General features: G+C 43.2%; 1 protein-coding gene across 1 annotated transcript in view; it reads right to left on the reverse strand.

The window, feature by feature from the left end:
- The window catches only part of LOC138513017 (pepsin A-like), a 43333-nt gene extending 23203 nt beyond the window's left edge, over positions 1–20130 (reverse strand). Inside the window, exons 1-3 of the mRNA XM_069627732.1 lie at positions 20078–20130; positions 10768–10921; positions 5946–6063 (exon numbers count right to left, since the gene is read on the reverse strand). Of these exons, the coding sequence (XP_069483833.1) occupies positions 5946–6063; positions 10768–10921; positions 20078–20130 (325 nt within the window). The remainder of the gene's footprint in view (positions 1–5945; positions 6064–10767; positions 10922–20077) is intronic.
- Between the last annotated feature and the right edge of the window lie 2145 nt (positions 20131–22275).

The raw sequence follows: 22275 nt of genomic DNA on the forward strand, positions 1-22275 counted from the left end.
GCATGTCTGAATGACCCGGGATCTCGAGGAATGGCTTTTTGTTCTTACAGCAGTTTTGCCCGTGTTACCTATTTACTGTATTCAGGGATATGGGCAAATGTCACAGGCTTTGCGGTTGGGGAGACGCTGAGGGAAGCCTGTCAGTAAGAAGCCAGATAGGGTCTGTACGAAAATTCATTCAAGGTACTCACATGAGCGTGGAAGGGTCCTTACCTGGCCTGGCCTGACTGCCGTGTACCACGTACCACTTCGACTTATCAGCACTTTGCGGCCACTTCACAAGTCCCGCAAGGTTTTGTTGAAGTTGAGGTTGGTGGGGCAGAGTCAAGAGTCCGGACTACGTGTAGCACAAAAAGTCAGCAAAACAAGCAAACAAAGATGAACGTCCCACAGAGAACGCAGACCGTTTCAATTTAGCAGCACTTTGCAGCTGCTTTGCGGGTCTCGCAAGGTTTTGTTGAATTGAGGTTGGTGGGACGGAGTTAAGAGTCCAGATTCGGTGTAGCACAACAAGTCAACAAAACAAGCAAACAAAGATGAACGTCCCACAGAGACCGCAGACTGCTTCCACTTAGCAGCACTTTGCAGCTGCTTCGCGGGTCCTGCAAGGTTTTGTCGAAGTTGAAGTTGGTGGGGCAGAGTCAAGAGTCCAGACTCGGTGTAGCACAAAAAGTCAGAAAAACAATCATAGAAAGATTAACTTCCCGCAGAGACTGCAGACTGCTTCCACTTAGCAGCACTTTGCCCACAAGTGCCTATCCAACTCTGCCCCCATTTACCTCTCCCAAAGACTAAAAAAAAATCACAATCTTCAAGACCGACTCGCACCTCCTACACTCACCATATTATTACCCCAAGATTCAGAGTCATTGTCTTCAAGAACTGGAACTCTCTACCCCTAGCTCTGAGATCAGAGCAATCCTATTGGTCCTTTCGTAAACACGTCACGACACTGCCAGTCTCACAGGGCCCCTTGCTGGATTGATCTGTGTCACCTAATCTTGTAACTAGCGCCTTGATGCCCATGGGTTTAGTGTGCTCTTTAAATGCATAAATACATTTAAAAAAATCTGCATTGGCAGGAGCTGGGAGAGCAGCTTTAAACCCATCGCCAGCCTTGCATGAAATCAAGACATGTTCTTATACATGCATGTTTTAGCTCATGTTTAAAAGGCAAACGCGGGGGCATAGGATTCCGTCTTAGGAAACAGAACACAAGCATTCTCACATGCACGCTACCATTCACAGCTGAAGCTTCATGGCAGCTCATAAACACACATAAAGCTAATGAAACCCTTTTGGAACAGAGGTGTGTGTGTTTAAATGAAAATGTGTAGAGGGGTGATGAGGGGCAGCTTCTTTGTAAAATGGTAGACACATTGAAGCGTTCTGGAGACATTTTAACATTCCCTTGACTACAATTACCAACGCAAGGAAAATGCACATTTTAAAGTTACTTGAAATTACTTCATCCCCTCTTCATTAAATACGGTAATTCGAATTTTGCTTATTAAAGATTCCCACTCGTAAATTGTCCTATGTGTAAAAAGTCAACCAGCCCTGCTTGTTCCTGGAATTTTGCAACATGTCGGTTTTTTTTCTCATTTGCACATCTGGAAAACTACAATTCCCAGAATTCACAGAAAACAAGAGGACTGGATGGTCTCCTCGTCCACGGCAAGGGGAACCTTGAGAGCTATGCAGGATTTAAGTGCAAACATTATTCTTATTTTTTGGAGGCTTGGAAGAAGGTCCTAAAATGTTTCAGCCTAATTTTCATTAGAGTGCTGTTTTACAGAGCTACTAAGTGTCCCTGTGCATGTATGACTCGGACATCTTGTCTTTTTTTTTCCTTTGGACTGAAACATTTGTACTTTTGATTTTCATATGTTAACTTTAAGACTACAAGTCTCACACGCAAAGAAAAACACAGAGCCTGGATGGCGTTTTTAGGCATTTGTACTGAAACTTATTTTGAAACGGGGATACAACCTTCCCACATGAGGGTCTCTTGAGCTCATGTGAGAAGAAAAGATTTGCAGCAAAGTTCACCCTATCAAGGAATGTGTGGGAACTGATTTATTATATATACTGCACATGAAGTACTTTTTATTCAGTAGATCACAGAAGTGCGCTAGATTTTGGGGCAGTTCCATAGGGTTTTCAGGATTTCGATTCTCAAAAATATAATTTGACTTGACTCACATCATTTGTTCAAGAGAGTGAGTTGGAATTAAAATGTAAGTCTCACCTAAATGAAGATTATTATGGTTTAAGGCTTTTTGTAGCATAAATATGCCACCAAATATACAGGGAAAAACACATGGGGCCACATTATGAGTTTTGGGGTAAATTGGAGGCATGCCCATTTAACGCCAATATTGTTTACCATTACCTCCACGTGGTCCCATGCAATTACCACTGGATTATGAATACTGGTATGGTGGTACAAATCCTAATTTTTGGAGTCCATAAAACTCCGTTTGGATTTTTAGTGGGTTTACAGTGAGCACGAATTCTGCAAGGGAAATCTGTGGCTTTTTGGCCTTGAAAAGGAGAATTGAATTCCAGTGCCATGCTGCACTTCAAATTCAAACTCGGAATGTGGCTGCACAGTAAATGCAGCAGTAATATCCAATGCTGGCCAAAATATTGCAGTGTCTAGTTCTGTGCTTTCCGACCTGCCTTCTGAAAGGTAATAGCTTAATAGCAGCTATAAACCAGCTCTCGATGTAATAAAACTGACTTAATCAAATGTACCTTCAGCCAACTTGATTTGTAAACATTGTGTGTCCTTGCCACAGTTCCTTGCACTGAATTCATGTTACAAACAAGTATTGGCAAAGCCAACAGTTTTGGCTCTTGTATAAACTCATACAGGCTTGTATACCCTCAAGACAGAACTTGCACACAGGGCAGAAAAACAGGAAAAGGGCCTTCTCTTGGTGGGTCTTTGCCTTCTGGAACACCGTCCCGATGACATTCCGGATTGTGCTAACGCTCTTGCAATTCCTGAAGGAACTCGAGATCATACTCTTCAGTTAACACCTAGTAGTATACTTGCATTCCCGCATCACCTTTAACCCTTATGGCTATGAAATCTGTGCCACATATTGTAACACCATTTACCACGTATGTTAACCTCAAACACATGTACAATGAGCTATTCTTTCCTAGCTAGGTTTGCACTATATAAAATCAAATACATACAAATCCATATAGGTATTAGTTAGGCATTTACTAGGCACGGCAGGAATATGCCCAGCTACTGCACAATTTTCCAGCGTATGACATTTTATGGTCAACTAGCACAATTATGGCAGTGCCTGAAAAATATGGATCCCATGCCTTCACAAAAGCCAAAACTGTTAGCTTTGCCAAAGTATGTATTTCAAGATCCCGGCTGCAAAGGTCAGGCAGCCCTGGTCCGTGAGTGCTTGCTGGGAAGTGACGGATGTATCATCAAAGTGATTCTGATGACCTTGATATTTTTCATTACAGCAACTGCTATGGCATTCATTTCCCCTACTGTTGAACGCAGCCAATGATAAGAATATCACTGGTGGAAAGGATATCATGGGCCTCATTATGACATTGCTGATCTGGAAACAAGGGTGCCGGGTAAGCTTACTGGCAACCTTGTTTCCGGACCGGAAAATTACAAGTTTGCCTGCCGGGGCCACTGCGCCTGACAGTTCTCACCCTGCCAGGCGCAGGTGCCACAGTACGCAGACTCTTCACGGAAGCGGCAGCACCGTTAGCAGAAGCGCTTCTGTCTCCCCACTCCCAGAGAGTCCTACAGGACTCTATGGGAATGGGGAGTTATGAGATCCGGCACCTGACTTCCCACGCCTCCAGGTTTGTAATGTCCCGGCGGCACCGGGAAGTCAGGCGCCAGTAAAATATTACGAATCTGGCGGCAATTCGCCGGTAACTTACCCACCCTGTACTTAAGGTCAGAAATCATTGCCTACCGGCCATGTCCATGTTTTTAAACCAACCAGATGTGAATGGCCGACTAAAGGCAAGAGAACCATTGAGGCAACAATCACTAAAATCTGCAGCAGGTGCAAGGTTACTTTGGGCAAGATTAGATCACCACTCAAACTATGCTTATTGAACGGTAGACGTCAGTTGCCATAAATGCCCAGAGAACCCTTGGCCTACAGTGAGCTGTTAGTAGTGCAAGCAATCGGTCAAAGGCTGGCCCTTACTGCCAGACTCGTAATGAGGCCCATTGTCCTACATTTTCTACAGTGTAATAAATGCACCTGGCGGTACATTTTTAACACCAGTCTTAAAAAAAAAATGCCACCGGTGATTCATGTAAATTTCAGGTGCTAGAAGGGGTGCCCTATAAAACAATGCACTCTTCACTTTGAGGGAGCTGCTTTTGGATTTGGCAGATTGCAAGACCAGTTGAGAGCTGATCTTATTTCCATTGTCAATTATCACCATTTGAAGAAGTATTGTTTTATTGTGGAGAGGGTTGGTGATGGTATTGACCACGAGCTGTAAATCTGCCACCGGCTTCAAATTACTGAGAGGATTTCACCCTAATTTCTTGCTATGAAGCCTATGACCCTCTAAAGGGAAGTGTGCCTGCACAGTTTGCATGTGTTAGTCGCTGGTTCTTCGTGTCTGTTATCAAGTAACGTTTATTGATATGCCAACTACTCTCACACCGGCTAACCCCAGAGTGGGGGATTCACAACCTTCCTACCTCGTGGGCAGGATATAGTAGATAAACAAAAGGAAGGTGATACAGTAAATGTCCTGGGTTCACTTTCACAGGAAAGACAAGGAAAGGGTCCTCACATATATCAGACCAGACACGTGATTCTTTATCATATGAAAAACCTTCTCAATTGTATTGCAAAATCTTACACACAATATTTCTATAAAACCCTAAAAATGAATGGATAACACCATAATCTACTACAAAAATATTAAAAGATAGCAGCATGTATACACAAATTCTACAATACAAATGCCTGATAGATAAGAAGTGACCCTGGTGTGCAGGTGCCCCAGTCGACGGAAGCTATCGGCATGAGTGTGCAATCCTGGTTTCTCCCTGGTTGTCATGGGATCATGAAGCTATCATCACTGGTGCTGTGGGTAGTTCCCACATCTATTACTGTAATGCCCAGTATGAGGGACCACGCCAGTAGTCCATCTACTAATTGTACATTTGCACTGTGCACTGATCAATGGGTTTCGTAAGTGTGGCCATGTATCAAGACCGAGGCAGACTCTCCAACAGCTCCCTGTTACCCATGGAGTGCCCTTCAAAATCAGGTAATGGCCTTCAAAGCTCTGCATCAGCTTGCCCACCCTATACCCAAGGTCAGAAATCATTGCCTACCAGCCACGTCGATGTCTTTAAACCCACCAGATGTGAATTGCTGACCAAAGGCAGGAGAACCATTGAGGCAGCAATCACAAAGATCTGGACTAGGTGCAAGGTTACTTAGGCTAAGATTAGATCACCACTCAAGCTATGCTTCTGGAAGGGAAGAAGTCAGTTACCACAAATGCCCAGAGAGCCCTTGGCCTACAGTGAACTATGTTAGTGGTGCAAGCAACCGGTCAAAGGCTGGCCCTACACCGCACGGGATTAAAGGAAGGGAATTAAGGATGGCTTGGTTAGGGCCTTGCATAGCCTTGTGATTAAGGGTAGATTACGGGGGCATGTGAGATCTGGATATGACACAGAGGGATATGTAGCAATAGAATTAGTATTAAAGCAAATATGTATAAAGTACCACAGTCCTGGAGTACTAGTGGGGACACCGAGGGGGACCTAGAGATTAGTTGACGAGAGTAAAAGGTTAAAGATTAATGAAGAGAAATATGATTACAACCGTGCACGTGATAGCTTGATAATGTGTGCATCTGCGCGGAGGCATTGCTACAGCATGCAGGGTTTGACCAATACTTACAGCAGGCAGGACTCGAGCAGTAGACAGACGGGACCCAGAGGTTTGCTGAGCCAGTGTCAAAGATGACAGTAAATGATTGAGGCGGGGTCCCAATGTAGATAGTCCCAAAGTACTCAATCTAGCATCAATCAAAACAAAACATTAGCACTTGTTACACAAAGATATAAAAAAAACACCTTGGCCCAGCACAAGTAAATGCAGTGTGAAGTTGTGAACAGGCAAGGTGGTATGCATGACAGCGGATTTATGGAGTGCAGTGAGATGGAGTATGCATTTATAAGGATGTTCTGCCCTGCAGAGGTTTGGGCTGATGACTTGGTCTGACGACAGAGAACGGGCAACTCCTTCAGTGCAGTTCTGAGTGAATGGAGCCAGGCATGCCAAGGCTGGTAAGGCTCTGAGATCCTATTACTTACTCACATCTATGCATTGTGGGTAAGGGATACGAGACCACCTTTTTGTGTATTGGCAGCTCCCCAGCAGTTAAGATGAAGTTCACAGGCAAGTCCCAGCAGCACCAATGTCTCCCCATCTCAAGAAATATGCTGATCTATGTGTCATATGAGTGTGGCTCGGGATGTTCCTATGAGTAACCATCAGGTCTGCCAACCCAGTTCTATCTGGCACCTTCACGATTGTATGAGATTCCAGGGATGATATGGGCAATGTTTAGTAAATGGACACCATGGGCAGGTGCTCACATGTGCCATGGTAGCAGTGTTGCCCTAAAAAGGCTTGGAAAAGTGAGATCCAAAGAATCGTAGATATGATTAAGGTAGGCATAAGGGATAGAAAGGAATCTGTGTGAGCAAGGAATGCAGTCAGGCACTCACATTAATGTACTTTTTCACCATTTGACTGACTGCCTAGAGGGGGTTCTATGTGATAACAGAGAATACATAACAGAGAATGCTTTTTCACCAAAAACAATAACAGTGAAAACATATCGATTTTTTGGGGGGTGGGGGGTGCCCCCCAATCCCTTTGTTTCTCTATGTGCTTAAACAAAGCCCAACCCCATTGCCACCCATGTTACCCCCTTCAACCACCCCACATACCTATTTTAAAAAATGTTTGATGTTTTTTTCTCTGTTTTGGTTTCTCTCGTACAGCATTTGCTGTAATTGTATCCTCTATTATCACTGGATACCCTAGAGGGCAATGCTCCAGAAGTTTCTGCTAGCCATGCTGTACGATTTAAGTAAACCTTGGCCATGAAGTTTGGTTTGGGCAAAGGAGTGTGTGTTGGTGAATAGTGATTGTGGGCAAGTCCTTACATCAAAGTAGCCATTGCTGGTGTGAGGTCTAGAATAGATTTTCTGGCCAAATTGAACTTTGTGTGGGGTATAATGTGAAGTAATCAAGTGCAGGTGCCCACACGTATAGAGATGTGGATATGCTCAGTGCATGCCTAGAGAAAGGCCCTGTAGTGAGTGGTCAGTCTGAAATGTTTATGGTTAACCTGGGCCTCTGGAGTTCAGTTAAGTTGTAATTGGGGGTAGGACTAGGGCACATGTTGGATAGAGGGTAGGGGCTAAGGTTATGTTTACCATTAATGATGGATTGTGGGTTAGGTGAAAGCAAGTACTTGCATTCAAATCACCCACCACCAGGATTCACCCATTCTCATGCTTCAGCACCACTTCATCAATAACATGGCACACCTTCTCTACAAGTACCTCCACTGCTGATATTCCACTGTGCCAGTATATATTGACTACCAATATCTTGAGGGCACTATCCCCAGAGATAAGGTCCACTCCTAAAGCCCCAAAGTGGAGACCCTCCATAGTCGTGCCACTCAGGCCCAGATTGTTTTCTATAGCGGTCAGCAGGCCCCCAGAGGGCCTCCCCCCCACTACTACCTTTGGCATGTTGGTTATATATCTTATAACCATCTAATATGGGAGTTGAAGTCATCCATGTCTCCTGTAAACAAATACAATTAGCCTCCCTTAGTTTGGCCCTCTAGTATTCCACGATTTCAGACACAAGTTGATATTTTTATTTTCCCCTCCTGGAGGGTTGATGATCTGCTTATGGTACCAACTTCTGCCACAGGTTTGAGATTACTGCGCGAGGCCTCTGTGGGCAATCTGATGGGCAATGAGGGGGGTAAAGTGCGACCTAACCCTGAGAATGTAATGGGAAAAGAAATTGACTGGTCCGCAGTAATCTCAACCCTGTGGCAGAAATTGTTGTAAGTCTTCAAAGTACTTGTGATATATCTAGATGCCCTTTTGGTCAACACGTATTTCATCCAGCAGGCCTTTCCAGGATGACAGAACGAGCTTGAATAAACCCTCATATAGGGGATGCTATCATGGGGAAATTGGTGCAAGTCATAACTGAAGTCAACAAAGTTATATCACTGAGGAAGTACAATTGTGCTCTATTTAAGAGAAATATGAATGTTGTGGAGAATCCTGACAAGAACCTCAGCTAGTGGACCATTTGGAAAAGATGCCTGGCAGGAGAGACTACATGAGGGGATTTGTGTGAGCCAAAAAGGGGATGTTCCTGGCAGTATAGTAAACCAGGATATCCAGAGTTTTCAGTTGAACATTCCTGACAGGGGAGTACACCAGGAAATTCAAGGTTGTGTTGAAAATGAGTTTAGTTCTATTAAGCCTTTGTTAAAAGTTGAACATTTTACTTTGCCATCCTAAACAAACTATAAAAGACGTTCTTTAAATATATTGTGACTTGTGTTACAGAACACATATTTGCTCTGCCATCATAAAGATTGTGAAAGACTTTACTCCGATATAATTCAAACTGTATGGTAGAAAAAACATTTTGCTTTGCCATCTTGGGGAGAATATCAGTTAAAGAGACATTGTCATTACCTTTATTTGAACTTTGATGAAACAGAGCATTTCAAAATACTTGTTCCTGAACAGTTCAGGGGAAGGGACGCTAGAACCTGTAGACAAGAATTGCTTTGTGGAAATTGTATATATATATATATGGTTTTTACAATTTGGTGGAAGCGAAGGCAGACATTCTATTGTCCCTTTTCCACATTTTGTATGTTAGTGTGAGGGATAGAGGTATTTTGGACACAAGGTCAATTTGCTTTAACTTTGGTTTCATATGTAGGGGCATCCTCTTTTGGTTAGGGCGAGATTGGCCTTTTTCCAACCCCATATTCTTCTTAATAAGCATGGATACTGTTGAGAACACTACTGCTTTGTAACCGCCCTTCATTGCTGATCCCTCACAGTAGCCATAGTTTGCATTCTGCCTAATAGTGTAAGGTAGCCATATTTAGCATTTAGCCTAATTGTGTAAAGTAGCCTTACCTTTCTTTTAGCCATTTTGTGTTAGTAAGCCATACCTCGCATTTAGCCTAATTGTGTAAGGTAGCCATATTTTACATTTAGCTTAACTGTGAGGTAGATTTGTGAAATGCAGCCATGTGTCACATTAAGTTAAATTTGTGAAGATAAGTCACGTGTCACATTTAGATTTGTGAACATTAGCCATGCGTCACACTTAGATATATCTGTGAAATTAGCCAGGAGCCACAGTTATATAGATTGTGAAGATTAGTCATGCGTCACATTGGATAGAATTGGTATGCAGTGATTATATCGAATAGGAAATAACAAATGCAATTTTAGCGAAAATAAATACAGAATGCTAAATATATATGGGTGGGGGTAAGGGGTTAAAAGGTGTGTGGTCGGATTCAGGGGTGTGGTTCTAGATGGGGTTAGAAGCATGGGTAAACAGGGTGTTTGGGAGGGAGGTAAAATTGCATTTGTTATTTCTCAATTCGTTATAATCACATGTAACTGTTCGACTTGTGTAGATTACCACCTAGAAGAACTTAGAGAGTAGCCAATGTACTACCCACCTTGCTCCACTCCAACACACCACCCAATTACGATACACTACCACTGGGATAGCCAAATTATACACAAACACACACCCAACTTAAGTAAGACTCACATAAAACAAACAATCCCTGACACTGGACCTTGCCCATATGGATACAACAATCAAGAGCACACAGCCACAACCTCAAATACCTGCCAATCCACACATAAAACACACTGACACACCCCAACATAACAAACACTCACATAGAAAACAACCCTTATTGGGCCTTATCTGTACAGATACAACAAGCCAGTGCACACAATCAACCATCTGCAAGTCAACACACACAGATGCTAGTTTCACCTGGTTCTGGATTTATCCTATCACTCTACCCTCACTAACCAACCCTGTCCTCTTTCTTGCAGAGCCACATATGCGCGGCTGGAGACTGCCCGTGGGTGGCAGCAGTGTGCACAGTATAAATCAACATAACATAGCATATTATAACAGCTACGGTTTTATTTCAAGTTAATAATTGAATTCCCAGGCATTGCTATAGCACTGGGTCTTTTGGTTGTAGCACCGGAGAGAAGCTCAGGGGCTACAACCAAAAGTCTAGCTAGCCCTGAGTCCTGACAGTCCCAACCTTAGAGTAGCCCCACATATTTTCCAAACCTAGCAACACCCCTGATTGGATGGGTATACGTTTGGTTGATTACAGGTGGCTACTGTTGGTTGGCATTGATTTACTCTTTGATTGGATCAGGACGTGGAGGTATTTGCTGGGAGAACTGTAATGGTTTCAGTTTTGACTAGAGAAAGGGCCAAGGGCTGATTGAGTGTTTCGTGAGAGAGTATTACACACCCATGTATTTCTGTAGAGCAGGTTCACAGCTTGCATGAGGCTTAGGAGGGTAGTACTATTTGCTAGTTTGGAAATGTGTTTAGGGTTGTGAAAGTGTTGCATGAAAGTAAATTCCAAATAGGTACTCACATCCATGTAGTTCTGGAGAGGCTGACCCGCTTCCTGTGCGAGGCTTGGATAGTACTTGCTTGCTGGATTGTAAGGATGGCTCTTTAGGAAGTCTTGGAGCAAGCCATTTTCTTCCAGGTGTTTCCTTAAGGACTTCCCTTTCCTGAGAGGTAGCCTTAAGAATGAGAGAAGAAATAAAGTAACCAAAGGAAGAGTTCAGAAAGAAAGACCAGAGGAACATTGAAGGAGAATACATTTGGATTCAAAGCCACAAAAAGGAGACACACAAAGTAGGAGATTATATAATAGTTAGAGATAAAAAAGGAGGGAGGGGGCATATAAGGAATAGATTAGATGAAACAGAGTGAGAGAGAAATAAATGAAAAGAAAGAAGGAGCCAAAGACGCAGGGCGAAAGGAAATAGAACGAGAGCGCGTGCAAGATATACAGGAAGATAGGGAGAGAGAAAGAGAGAAAGAGAGAGAGAAGAAGGAAAGAGGGAGAGAGAAAGCAAAAGGAGAAGAGAGGGGTATATAAACAGGAAAATGAAGTGGGGAAACAAGATGAGGAGAGAGCAAGAGAGATAGAGCAGAAAAAGGAAGTAGAGTGGGAAATAGAGATGAAAAGGGAAATTGTGACAAAACGAGGAAAACAAGTTGGAGAAACAGGACAGAGGAAGAGACAGACAGAGAGGGAAAAGGGAGAGCAAGAGAGGGGTTGGGAGAGAGAGAGAGAGAGACAAAGAGAGAGAGACAAAGAGAGAGAGAGAGTGGGAGAGAGGGAAGACCTAAATATAACAAGCGAGTGAAAGATTTGAGAGAAAAAAAAGGTGAAAGCACCAGGGCAGTGGGGAAAGTGCTCCAGAAAGATGCAAGTGGAAATTAATATGAAGTATGAGAGAATGAGCAATACCAAACAAAATGAAGGGGCATGTGAGACTGAGAAGGAGAAGGAAAGTAAAAAGAAAAGCCATAGAGAAAAATTCACATAAAAGAAAGGAGAAGCAGGGAGGCATCCGCATCCCTGGTCTACACTCCCCCTCACCACTCAGCCATAGCCAACATCTCGGTTCCAAAGCCGAGACTCCCAGCCCTGAACTGTCATAACTATACCTGAGCTGTTTCCTGGAGTTAGAAAGAGATTTTATGGATTTTTGGGCTTCAGCCGAGCACTCATCATTTGTCAAAATCTGTACCGAGAACTTAAATTGGGACACAATATCATTCAACCCTGCCCTCTGTGAAGGCATCATGGAGTAAGACACAGACAACAGACTTAACAATCAAACAAAAGATATTTATTATCTTAAATATCAGGATGGTTGAAGGCCTAACTTGCCCTATGCTAAGGTAGGATTTCCCTGCCTGAACGAAACTAAGGAAAGCCTGAGTCAAAGAGTTCAATTTAAAAGTCTGTCTGTGTCCAAAACCTATCTTTTCCCTACAACTGAAGCTAAACAATGTGTAGGGATTTCAATATTGAAAGTAATAGTGATCAACATACATTTCTGAGCTTCATCCCCCTCTTAGCTTCTTCTCCAGCTCCCCCTATAGCAACAAAGTTCAAAAGCAAAAGGGTCTTGAGGCTTCGTTCTCAAGACAAGATTCACAGTTTACACAATGTCTTTAGATTCACACAGTTCCGGACTCATTGGTCTAGGTGCAGTTGTCAGACTGCACGGTCCACCATTCACAGGTTGCACAACCAGGATCTCTAGAGTCCTCAGCCCCCAAAGGTTTTTCCAGGCGTATCCCTGTGTATAGAGTTGTATTCTTGTAGTCTCTCTTGTTTGGCCTCTGGCTTGTGTGCAGTATTCACACTGCTTTGGTTTCTTCTGATTGGCCCCTTGGCTCGGCCCCAAAGTGTCACACACCTCGTGCCAGTCTTTGGCCTTGCCACACTGCAATTATCTGTACAGTTCACTTTATGGTGGTCCTGCTCATGTTCCACCTTTCTATAACACTTTTCCACACTTGCACTCTTGCCTATGAGCTGGTTTCCCATGGGCACTTTCTCTTTGGCTCTCTTCTGCTTTTCCCATTAAAATTCAAATCCATATTCAATATGTGAAAGTGAAAGGCTGCATTCAGTTCGAAACCCAACAAATATTCACTTTCCTTATTTTCAAGGTTTTATTCAGTTTGATGTTCAATGTGCATTTGTTATACTTGATTTCACGTTTTTCTTCACTTTGATGTTTAAATATGCCCTCGGTGTGTTTTCCAGTTTGGTATTCAATAGATATGCATTGTTTAAAGTTTTCCTTCAATTTGGTATTCAATATGCACTCAATATGGTTTATTTCAAGTTGTTATTTAGTTTGGTATTCAATAAATGTTCATTATGCTTAATTTCAGCTGTCCATGCAGTTCGGTAACTGGAATGCATTCATTCTCCACTTGCAGCTTGCTTAGGAACGCCCCGGGCAACAAGTGCCTCTCCCTGGCACTTTCCGGTACTTGGCGGCATTCCTGAATGGCTCCCCGCTGCTTCTTTCTTCCTTGTAGGTCAGCGGACCAACTCCTGCAAGCCCCACATGCATACCAGGGCCCACTTCTCGCACACTGGAGGCTCCACTTCCTCCATAGAGATGCAGACGGTGTTCTCCTTCCTCCTGCACAGTTCAGCAACATGGAGGCTCCCTCTTTGGGCTGCTGGCCAGCGTCCTGGCTCCTCCAAAGGTCCCACCATGGCTGCCTCCTCCTGGGAAGGGTCCCTGCCGGTCTCCTCCCCACAGGTCTCCCTGCTTCTCTCCTTCTTCTGAATACCATTCTGTGGCTCTCATTTAATTCACCTGCAAACCCCTAACAGGTTGCAGGTGTAAACCCTTCATTAGGTCTGCCTGGATTTTATTAAGGGGACATGCCTGACTCTCACCATACTCTGCAGGCATCTTCCTCACCCCAGTACCAGAGTGGTAAAATGTAGGTGTAGTGTTCATTACTATAAGTCTCCTCTTCCTCATCCCAGTACCCATCCAACTGTCAAATGTGGAGAATTGAAGAATTGAAGGGCGAGATTTTGCAATAATCCATAAAGGTCGGGGTGGGTTAGATTGGTCATCAATAGGGAAAGAGGGACACTATGTCTCGCCTGCGGGTGCCCCACTCCCACTCTCCAAGGTCCCTCCACCCAGGTGATCCTCACTCGCTTCTCCACCCCCAGGGTCGGGATCCAAGAGTGATGGCCTTACCCTGGCCACCTGAGAAGAGGACTGAGGGGGAGTAGATGTGAGGACACCCTCAGGTTTCTCACACCGCTGAGCCCTGGTCAACATCTGTAGCCCAAAACTAGGATAAGTGCACATGATCTCTAACCTACATCCCTGAACTGTATCCCCTAGTCAACCCTCTGTCATAGATTACAACACAACAGCCTTAACCTACAGTCCTGAACTCAGAACCCTAGTCAACACCTCTCTCCCATAACAAGGGTTACAAAATAGAAGATTTCCATCTACAGTACTAAGCTCTGAACCCCAGTCAAAACATTAATACCAGATTGGCGCACATGAGTTCTGGCCTATAATCCTGAACTCTGAATCCTCGCCTAAACCTCATTCCAATAACCAGAATTAAAACACAGTAGCCCAGACGTTCAGTCCTAAACTCTGAACAAAAGTCAACATTGTGTATCCTAGAACTATGATTAGTGGACAGAAGCCTTGACTTGCACCTCTGAGATCTGACCCTCCTCCACACCTCTACCTCATAGAAGGGGCACAGATCGCAAGATACTACTCCCTTGTCTCCTGGTGAACAGATCTAACCTGCAGCTGGGAGTAAATACCAAGAACCTGCAACATTTCCTTTTACTTAAAGTAATCCTGTGAGCTAGGAATAGGGCCAGAAACCTTCAACTCTGAGCTCTGACCTGGGCAACACTCCAACCCCAGAAGAAAAATAATATGGACAGGAGCCTTTAACCGTGAACACTGGTCCCTAGTCACTACCTCTAGCCAAATGCTGGGATTAGACCCCAACCCCAACATTCAGACGTGGTCCTCAACCATTATTCCGTCAGTTAAATGTATAATTAATCAGAGGTAGTACATCAAAGCGTGTGTTATATATACAATGCACAACATCAATTTACAGCTAAATAAGATCTAAGTGATGAGACTGTATATAATCTCATAAAAGAATTTAAACAGTTACACAAAACCAACACTTTTGAAGGAAAAGGAGTAGTGTATGCAGCAATGTGTGCAACTCCCTTGGATGAATGACTATAATGTGTATAGACATCACATTAGAACATCAGATATTGGTACTGAAAATGAATGACGTATAAATAGCTATTCATTTGTCGAACTGGCAACCTGATCCTAACCAGTCCTATGTTATATTACATTACTTGATGTTGGTCAAGTACTAAAGTACCACAGATGTGGCCCTGTAGTACTGAGTAGCCATTTGGTAGTGCGTTGTGGCACCTAGTGGATAATTATATACCTCTGCATCCTCTATCGCAGACACCTTGCCATGTGTTTAGTCCTCAGTCTCGCCTGATCATTGCACTACAAGGCTAATGATCTCTATCCAAGTTAATCAGCACGTGTATTCCAAGTAAAGGCGATGGTCCAGATGTTCTCATTTCCTGCCTCATCTGCCACCAAACGTCCTTCGTGATCACCTGGAGGTCAAGAATTAACCCAGAGGAAATGGACGCAAGTCACATGGCATACCAACTCAAGCCTTTCTCTACCTGAAGTTGCATCATTCTCTTGCAGGCACCTGATAGATCACCAATCAATAGATAAGTAAAAGAATAGCCAGCTCCTCTCTTTTGCAGAGGCAGAATTACACAGATACGTACGTAAAGATTGGACAGGACCCTACTCCACAGATTGCCAAGATCATCAAAAACAACACTAGACAAAGCATTTGAAACAGGTTTGATTTCTGACAAAACAAGAAAATATATGACCCAGGAATTTCCGATTACTCCGGTGTTCTATGGACTTCCAAAGATCCACAAGAATTTACAAATGCCTCCATTAAGACCAATTGTCGCAGGCACGGATAGCATATTCAACCCACTTGCAATTTACCTGGAGAAAACCTTACAACCACTGGTACAAGCCACCACAACGTACCTAAAGGATACAACTGATTTTTTAAACAATTTAAATAATTTACCGGAAATCAAAGAGGACGACACACTAGTGTCTTTTGATGTCCAGAGTCTCTACACGTCAATACCCCACCACGATGGACTGGAAGCTTTGGAATGGACATTAATGAATACTGATAACTGTAAAGCGAATAAAGTACTCATATTGGAGTTGAGTAAAATTATTCTAGTTAATAACTATTTCAGATATGGAAACCAATTTTACTTACAAGCGGCAGGAACCTCCATGGGGTCATCTATGGCCCCCGCGTATGCCAACCTATTCATGTAATACCTAGAAATGACCCTCATATTACCTGAGCCAAGATGGAAAACACACCTGATTATATGGAAAAGATTCATAGACGACATCTTTATGATCTGGAGGGGAACAAAAAGTGAGGTGGAAGAGTTTTTGGAATATCTAAACTCCATACATGACAGAATTAAATTCACTATGGAGGTGGGCACACCCAGACTACATTTCCTAGATGTAGAATTGGAAATTGGAGCAACAGGCATAACAATGAATATATACCACAAGAAAACGGATGTCAACAATTCTCTACATTTCTTGAGTCACCATCCTGAACATTTACGTAACAACCTACCATACAGCCAATTTCTTCGTTTGAAATGGATCATTTCTTCTCCAACCACATTGGAAGAAGCCAACCTGGCTATGACCGCCAAATACAAGAAAAGAGGCTACCCAGCAAACATTATTGAGGTAGCTAGAGAGAAAACGGAAAGAATATCACGAACTGAACTACTAATTCCGAAAGGGAAACCAGAAGGATTTCCCTTTATTTATGCGTTACGATACTCAGGACAAAGTCATCATATCACAAGGATGATCAAGAAAAATTGGAGGATAATTGGAATGGATCCACAGTTGAAGAGACTGTTCCCCAAGCCCCCAATTATAGCCTACAAAAGGGGACGCAATTTCAAGGACACATTAGTTAAAGCTGAAAGACCACCCATGAAGAAACAATCCACTTTGAAACCAAGAAAGTCAGGGACGTTTGCATGTTTGAACTGTGGTCATTGTAATAACATAATGAGAGGTACACATGTGAGACATCCATATAATGGAACTAAAATCAAGCTAAGAGACTATGCCACATGTGACACTAAGTCGGTGATCTATGGATTGAGTTGCCCTTGTGGCATTTTTTACGTAGGACAGACGAACAGAAAAGTCAAAGAAAGATGGCATGAACATAAAAGTAACATCAGAACCAAAAACATAAAGTCACCAGTGGCACGTCATTTCGACGAGAAGAAACACAGTGTAGCTCAATTGAAGGTAATAGTCCTAGAAGTAGTCAAAAAAGCAACAAAGGGAGGGAATCATACCAAAAGGTTGAAACAGAGAGAAATCTATTGGGTAGACAGGCTGAGTAGCTTAGCCCCTAGGGAAGACTACAACTTGGGAGTATTTTTGTGAATATTGTTGTGAATGTTGTGGATGAATCTTCTAAGCACAGTATTGAATTGAGCTGGAAGAGGGATGCAACATGCATTGCATAAATAACGTTAAGAAGAAATCAGAATGTGAGCACACCTTTTCATCCAATAATTACCTACATATTAAATATATGAACTATGAAGGTACGAGATCAGGGGAATGCACAGTACAAAAAGATTTTATGAATCAGGAGATGAGTATATAGTTGGACATTAGAGAATTTAAGACTAAAGTACATTAACATATATCACCTAACGCCTAGTGGAATCTTCTATTTTTCATTCCGGTAACCGGCGAGATTAGTCACAGTTTTCTACACGGAATACACTTTCAATTCAGATCATATTGACAGTGAAGCATCATGATTTAGACATCCATAGTCACCATCACCTCTATAAGCTGGTGACACATATGAATATCAACTTGTTGATACTTATTTAGACTATACGAGCGTGACGTCATCACGCCGCCGCGTGATGTCACCACGCATACGCGTCATCACCGTGAGCTTACATAAACAAAAGCGGACATTTTGCGGATCTCTTCTACCGCGGCAGCTTAGCAAGATTAGGAGAACGAACTGAGGTAAGTACTAAAATGCCCTAAAACTATGGGGAATTCAGAACCATATGCACAGAACCATTGACGACTTAATAGACTGGAGCATGAGTTCTAAACTTAATGAAGAAGTAATTCCATATTAATTCTCTACAGATTCACCATCGGGTGTAAAGTTAACCCACTTAACTGGGAGGACAATTTGAATACCCCTTACTGGAACAAGGACATATATCATCGGATTATGGTACCGGTTGATCTCCTGAACAAAAATCTTCTCTTTAGAACATTGATTGAAGAATACTGACGTAGGAGAGAGGCATCTGAGCACCCATTGGTGCATCAGCTGAGGACAGCGAACAGGTAACTCTTGAACCATTGGTACTACACCATGACTCTCATTATCCACATATGGGTTTTTATCACACAAACCTTTCTGGAAGTGTAAATAATAGTAGGTTCATCCTTATATTTATTCTTTTAACTTTACAGGCCGATTTCACTAGCATAACAGAAACAGTTACTTTATTTACTTATTTGTTGTAGATGTGATAACTGCACATGAAAAAGGATAGACAACTCCTGAAGAAGGGGATAGAATACCCCGAAACGCGTAGAGACACATAATCTAATATTGGATGTTCAATAAGAAGTATTATTGAAAGGAATGAAAAACGATCTGATATTAATGATTTGAATTTGTTTATCCATACTATGTTGAAACAAAACATAAGTCAAAAGCTAATACCAATTTCGAAATGCACTTTGTTTGAATAGTAATGAAGATTGGAAAAGAATGTTCGTTTTACTATAAATTGATTGATGAAATACATCACAAGATTGTTTGACACTATATTTTTTTTTAAATTTACGTTTATAATAAGGTTTGAACCTACAAAAAACATATTACTTTTTGGTTGTATTTACAATAAACATTGGGTGTGCAGGGGACGGGAGAGATCCACAAGGTTGTGGACATCTGTTGTATTGTATCTTAGTACCACAACCCAGTGCCAGGGTTGTTTTGTCTCCCCCGCACCCCATTATAGTACATATAGAAAATTTAAAGATTGAAAGTTACTGAATCTATTGGGAGTGCACTAGGACTATCTAGATTTGGTTGAGAGGTAGAATTACAGCCCAAAAGTCCTCAGCCCTAGACTGCTCCACTGACAGTCAGTGTTTTCTGACTTCCAACCTTGAGACGCCACCCCAAATTATGTCATGATATGTTAAGGTAATTTGTAGACCACAATGTCACTAATATGTTGGTCTTGTGGCACTGATCATCATGCTTTCCATAGACAGTTGTGGATTACTTGGCCAGATGAGTTTATTTGATATTACTAGAGATTGTACAGCTAGGTCTTTAAAGCCTTTCAAAATGGCTGTCTCTCTGAGACGAAGAGGCAAGGATCAACAGAAGCAGTGAGCTATGGTGGAAAGGGCACTGCCACTCGAGTTTCCATGAAGCTGGCTCTACCTATCAGACGTGTGGCCACTTCTCTACACAGGTAGGTTCTGAACATATAACATACCTGTACATAACGGCACAAGAGTGTGCTTTTCTGCTGTGGGGGTTGGGTTAAAAGAGACTGCAGGCATGCGACGCGTTGCCGACCAGTCTTAGTGAAATCTTAAAAGCATCAATGGTAAGGTTGTGCACTTCTTCCTCCTCCCACATGTGTGAGGAAGGGGCCAGCATCCCCTATTGCGTAATGGGGGATGGAGCTACACTTCACACATTTGCAATGCCTTGTGGGCCCTCTGATTAGATGCCGTCTACATCAAAAGAAAAAATAGAATCCAATAATGGCTTTGTTTCTGGTGCAGCGTTACAGTGTGAGCTAGTTCTGTAATTAGCTGGAGGATTAGCAGAATCGTGAAGGCTGGTGAGCACTGTCTCATACCATACATACTTCTATTGAAGGTTGTAATGCTACAAGGGGAGTAAATAACAGGGCAGTAAATAAGCACCAAAAGGTGGCCCTCCTGACCACACATTCCTTTAAGATAATCGATAAGCAGTTGCCCAGAAGTGTTACGCCATTATGTACGCCTTATGTACACAACGTGACCTTTACTGTCTCTTGCAATTGTTAATTGTGCTCAGGGGCCCTGACTTCCAGGCCACAATTGTGCATACTCGCCCACTGCCTTGTCCCCAGAATTCATAATACTCACTTCACCAGACACTCCGAAAGTGCTGCTAGCGCTAGAAGCAGAAGCCACTTCATGGTTCTTTCTTCAGCTCACAGCTTGTGGGAAGTTGCAAGACCTTGGACCCCGCCTGCACTGCAGCGAGGGATGCTAGAGCCTTATATACTGTGTGGTGTGGCTTTCCCTCGAGCGACCTTCACAGCATAGATAAGACAGTCTGGCAAGTACTCAGGAACATTGGGATCTGGGCTTTTCGCCTTGTGGAAAGTTTACATCCTGTAGGGTTATCTCCAGATTCTTAAGGTGGCGTGTACGGTAGATACCGTCCCAGGAGTCCAGATATCAAAAAGGAGAAACAAGGTACTTAAGTCGTGAGATTTTGCCAAAACAAATTCTGAAGGTAGTGCTGGAAGCAGATCAATTTTCACATTAAGATTCTAGCTTCAAAGTGAGTTTCTGTCAAGAACACAACATTTCGCCATAAAAAATAAAATTGCCTTTCTATCCAAGAGATGTTGTTTACAAAAAAAGTGTATGTATTGGGAGTGGATAGGAGGGATTAGTGCCTTTACTCTTGACCTTTCCACTATGTGTTTTACAACAGTGGCAGTGACATGGCCCTGTCGAGGGGGGAGAGGGCCCCCTCTCAGCCTGGAGGTGGAAGGGCCCCAGTCCCTGCCCCCCCACCTTCATATGTGCATTGTTGCATGTGGAAGCTTTCCCTGTCAATCACCCAATGCCTGTCGTACCCTATTCTGGCCAGTTTTCAATTTCTCTCGCTTCAGTACCGCCTGCACCAGGAGGCTCCGCAAAAGATGGAACTTGCCACAATCTGCATAAGGAAACTGCCAGCTTCACAAATGAGACAGAAATGCCAGTGATGGTCCAGAGAACTATTCCTACATTTAAACAAGACTCACGCACCTCTGCAATGGCTACATGGTCACTGAAACCGACATTAAAGAGACTAAGTGGAGCTCTAGGAGCAGAAGGGGTGGGGCTAAGTGGAGAAATAGAAGGATGTCATTGGCCCGAAGAAACAGGTGAGCAAATGCACCAATGGAAGGAGGAGGGAAAGACCCCACAGGAAGTCAGGGGTTTGAAAACCATACAGGATATAGAAGGAGCGAGCAGTGGGAGATAGAAGGAGCGAGTAGTGTTTGTGTGTGGACAGGTGGAGTGGAGGCAGACAGAGAGAACAGATGAAAGAAGGACAGTGGATCAGAGCATTGTAGAGGCTGTTTTGGAGATTGTTGCAGGTGAATTGAAGGTGGTGAGAGGGAGCGGTACCTAAGTGTAAGAGTGCATGAATGGTGTGAAATAGAGAGGGAACAGAGAAGGAGAGAAAGGAGAGAGAGGGAGTGGAGTAAGGAAGAGGGAGGAGTGGAGAGCAAGGAGAAGGAACATCAGGAAAAGGAATGCAAGAGTTTGAAAGCCCAGAGCGAGAGCAACGGGATGTTTGGAACGTAACCAGACCACATTACAGAACACATCCAGGGGATTTGTCAGAATAGGTTCCCCCTAGAAGACTCCCAGAGGGATTACAATAGAAAGGGCTCAGACCTTCAGGCTATCACCCCAGACAGAGTTACATAGTAGGTTTTACAGAGCTCTAGTTGCCTACTTGGGATACAGGGAAGTCTCGGCTATGGAGGTGGGAAGGCCATGGAAGAAGAGATGCAGAGGAATATAGTTACCCACTAGTTGCCACAATGCACTACCAAATGGCCACTCAGCACTACAGGGCCAAATCTGTGGTACTTGAGTACTTGACCAATATAAAGTAATGTATTATAACATAGGATTGGTTAGGATCAGGTTGCAAGTTCGACAAATGGATAGCTATTTATAGGTAATTTATTTTCAGTACCAATACCTGATGTTGTAATGTGCAATCCTTGTTATGGGAGAGAGGTGTTGACTAGGGTTCTGAGTTCAGGACTGTAGGTTAAGGCTGTTGTGTTGTAATCTATGACAGAGGGTTCACTAGGGGATACAGTTCAGGGATGTAGGTTAGAGATCATGTGCACTAATCCTAGTTTTGGGCTACAGACGTTGACCAGGTCTCAGAGGTGTGAGACACCTGGGGGCGTCCTCACATCTACTCCCCCTCGGTCCTCTTCTTAGGAGGCCAGGGAAAGGCCATCACTCTTGGATCCCGACCGTAGGGGTGGAGAAGCGAGGGAGGATCACCTGGGTGGAGGGTCAATCAGAGATTTGGA

The sequence above is a fragment of the Ambystoma mexicanum genome, chromosome 12 (genome assembly GCF_040938575.1).
Source record: "Ambystoma mexicanum isolate Mex_15411 chromosome 12, UKY_AmexF1_1, whole genome shotgun sequence".
In the NCBI taxonomy this organism is placed as follows: Eukaryota; Metazoa; Chordata; class Amphibia; order Caudata; family Ambystomatidae; genus Ambystoma; species Ambystoma mexicanum.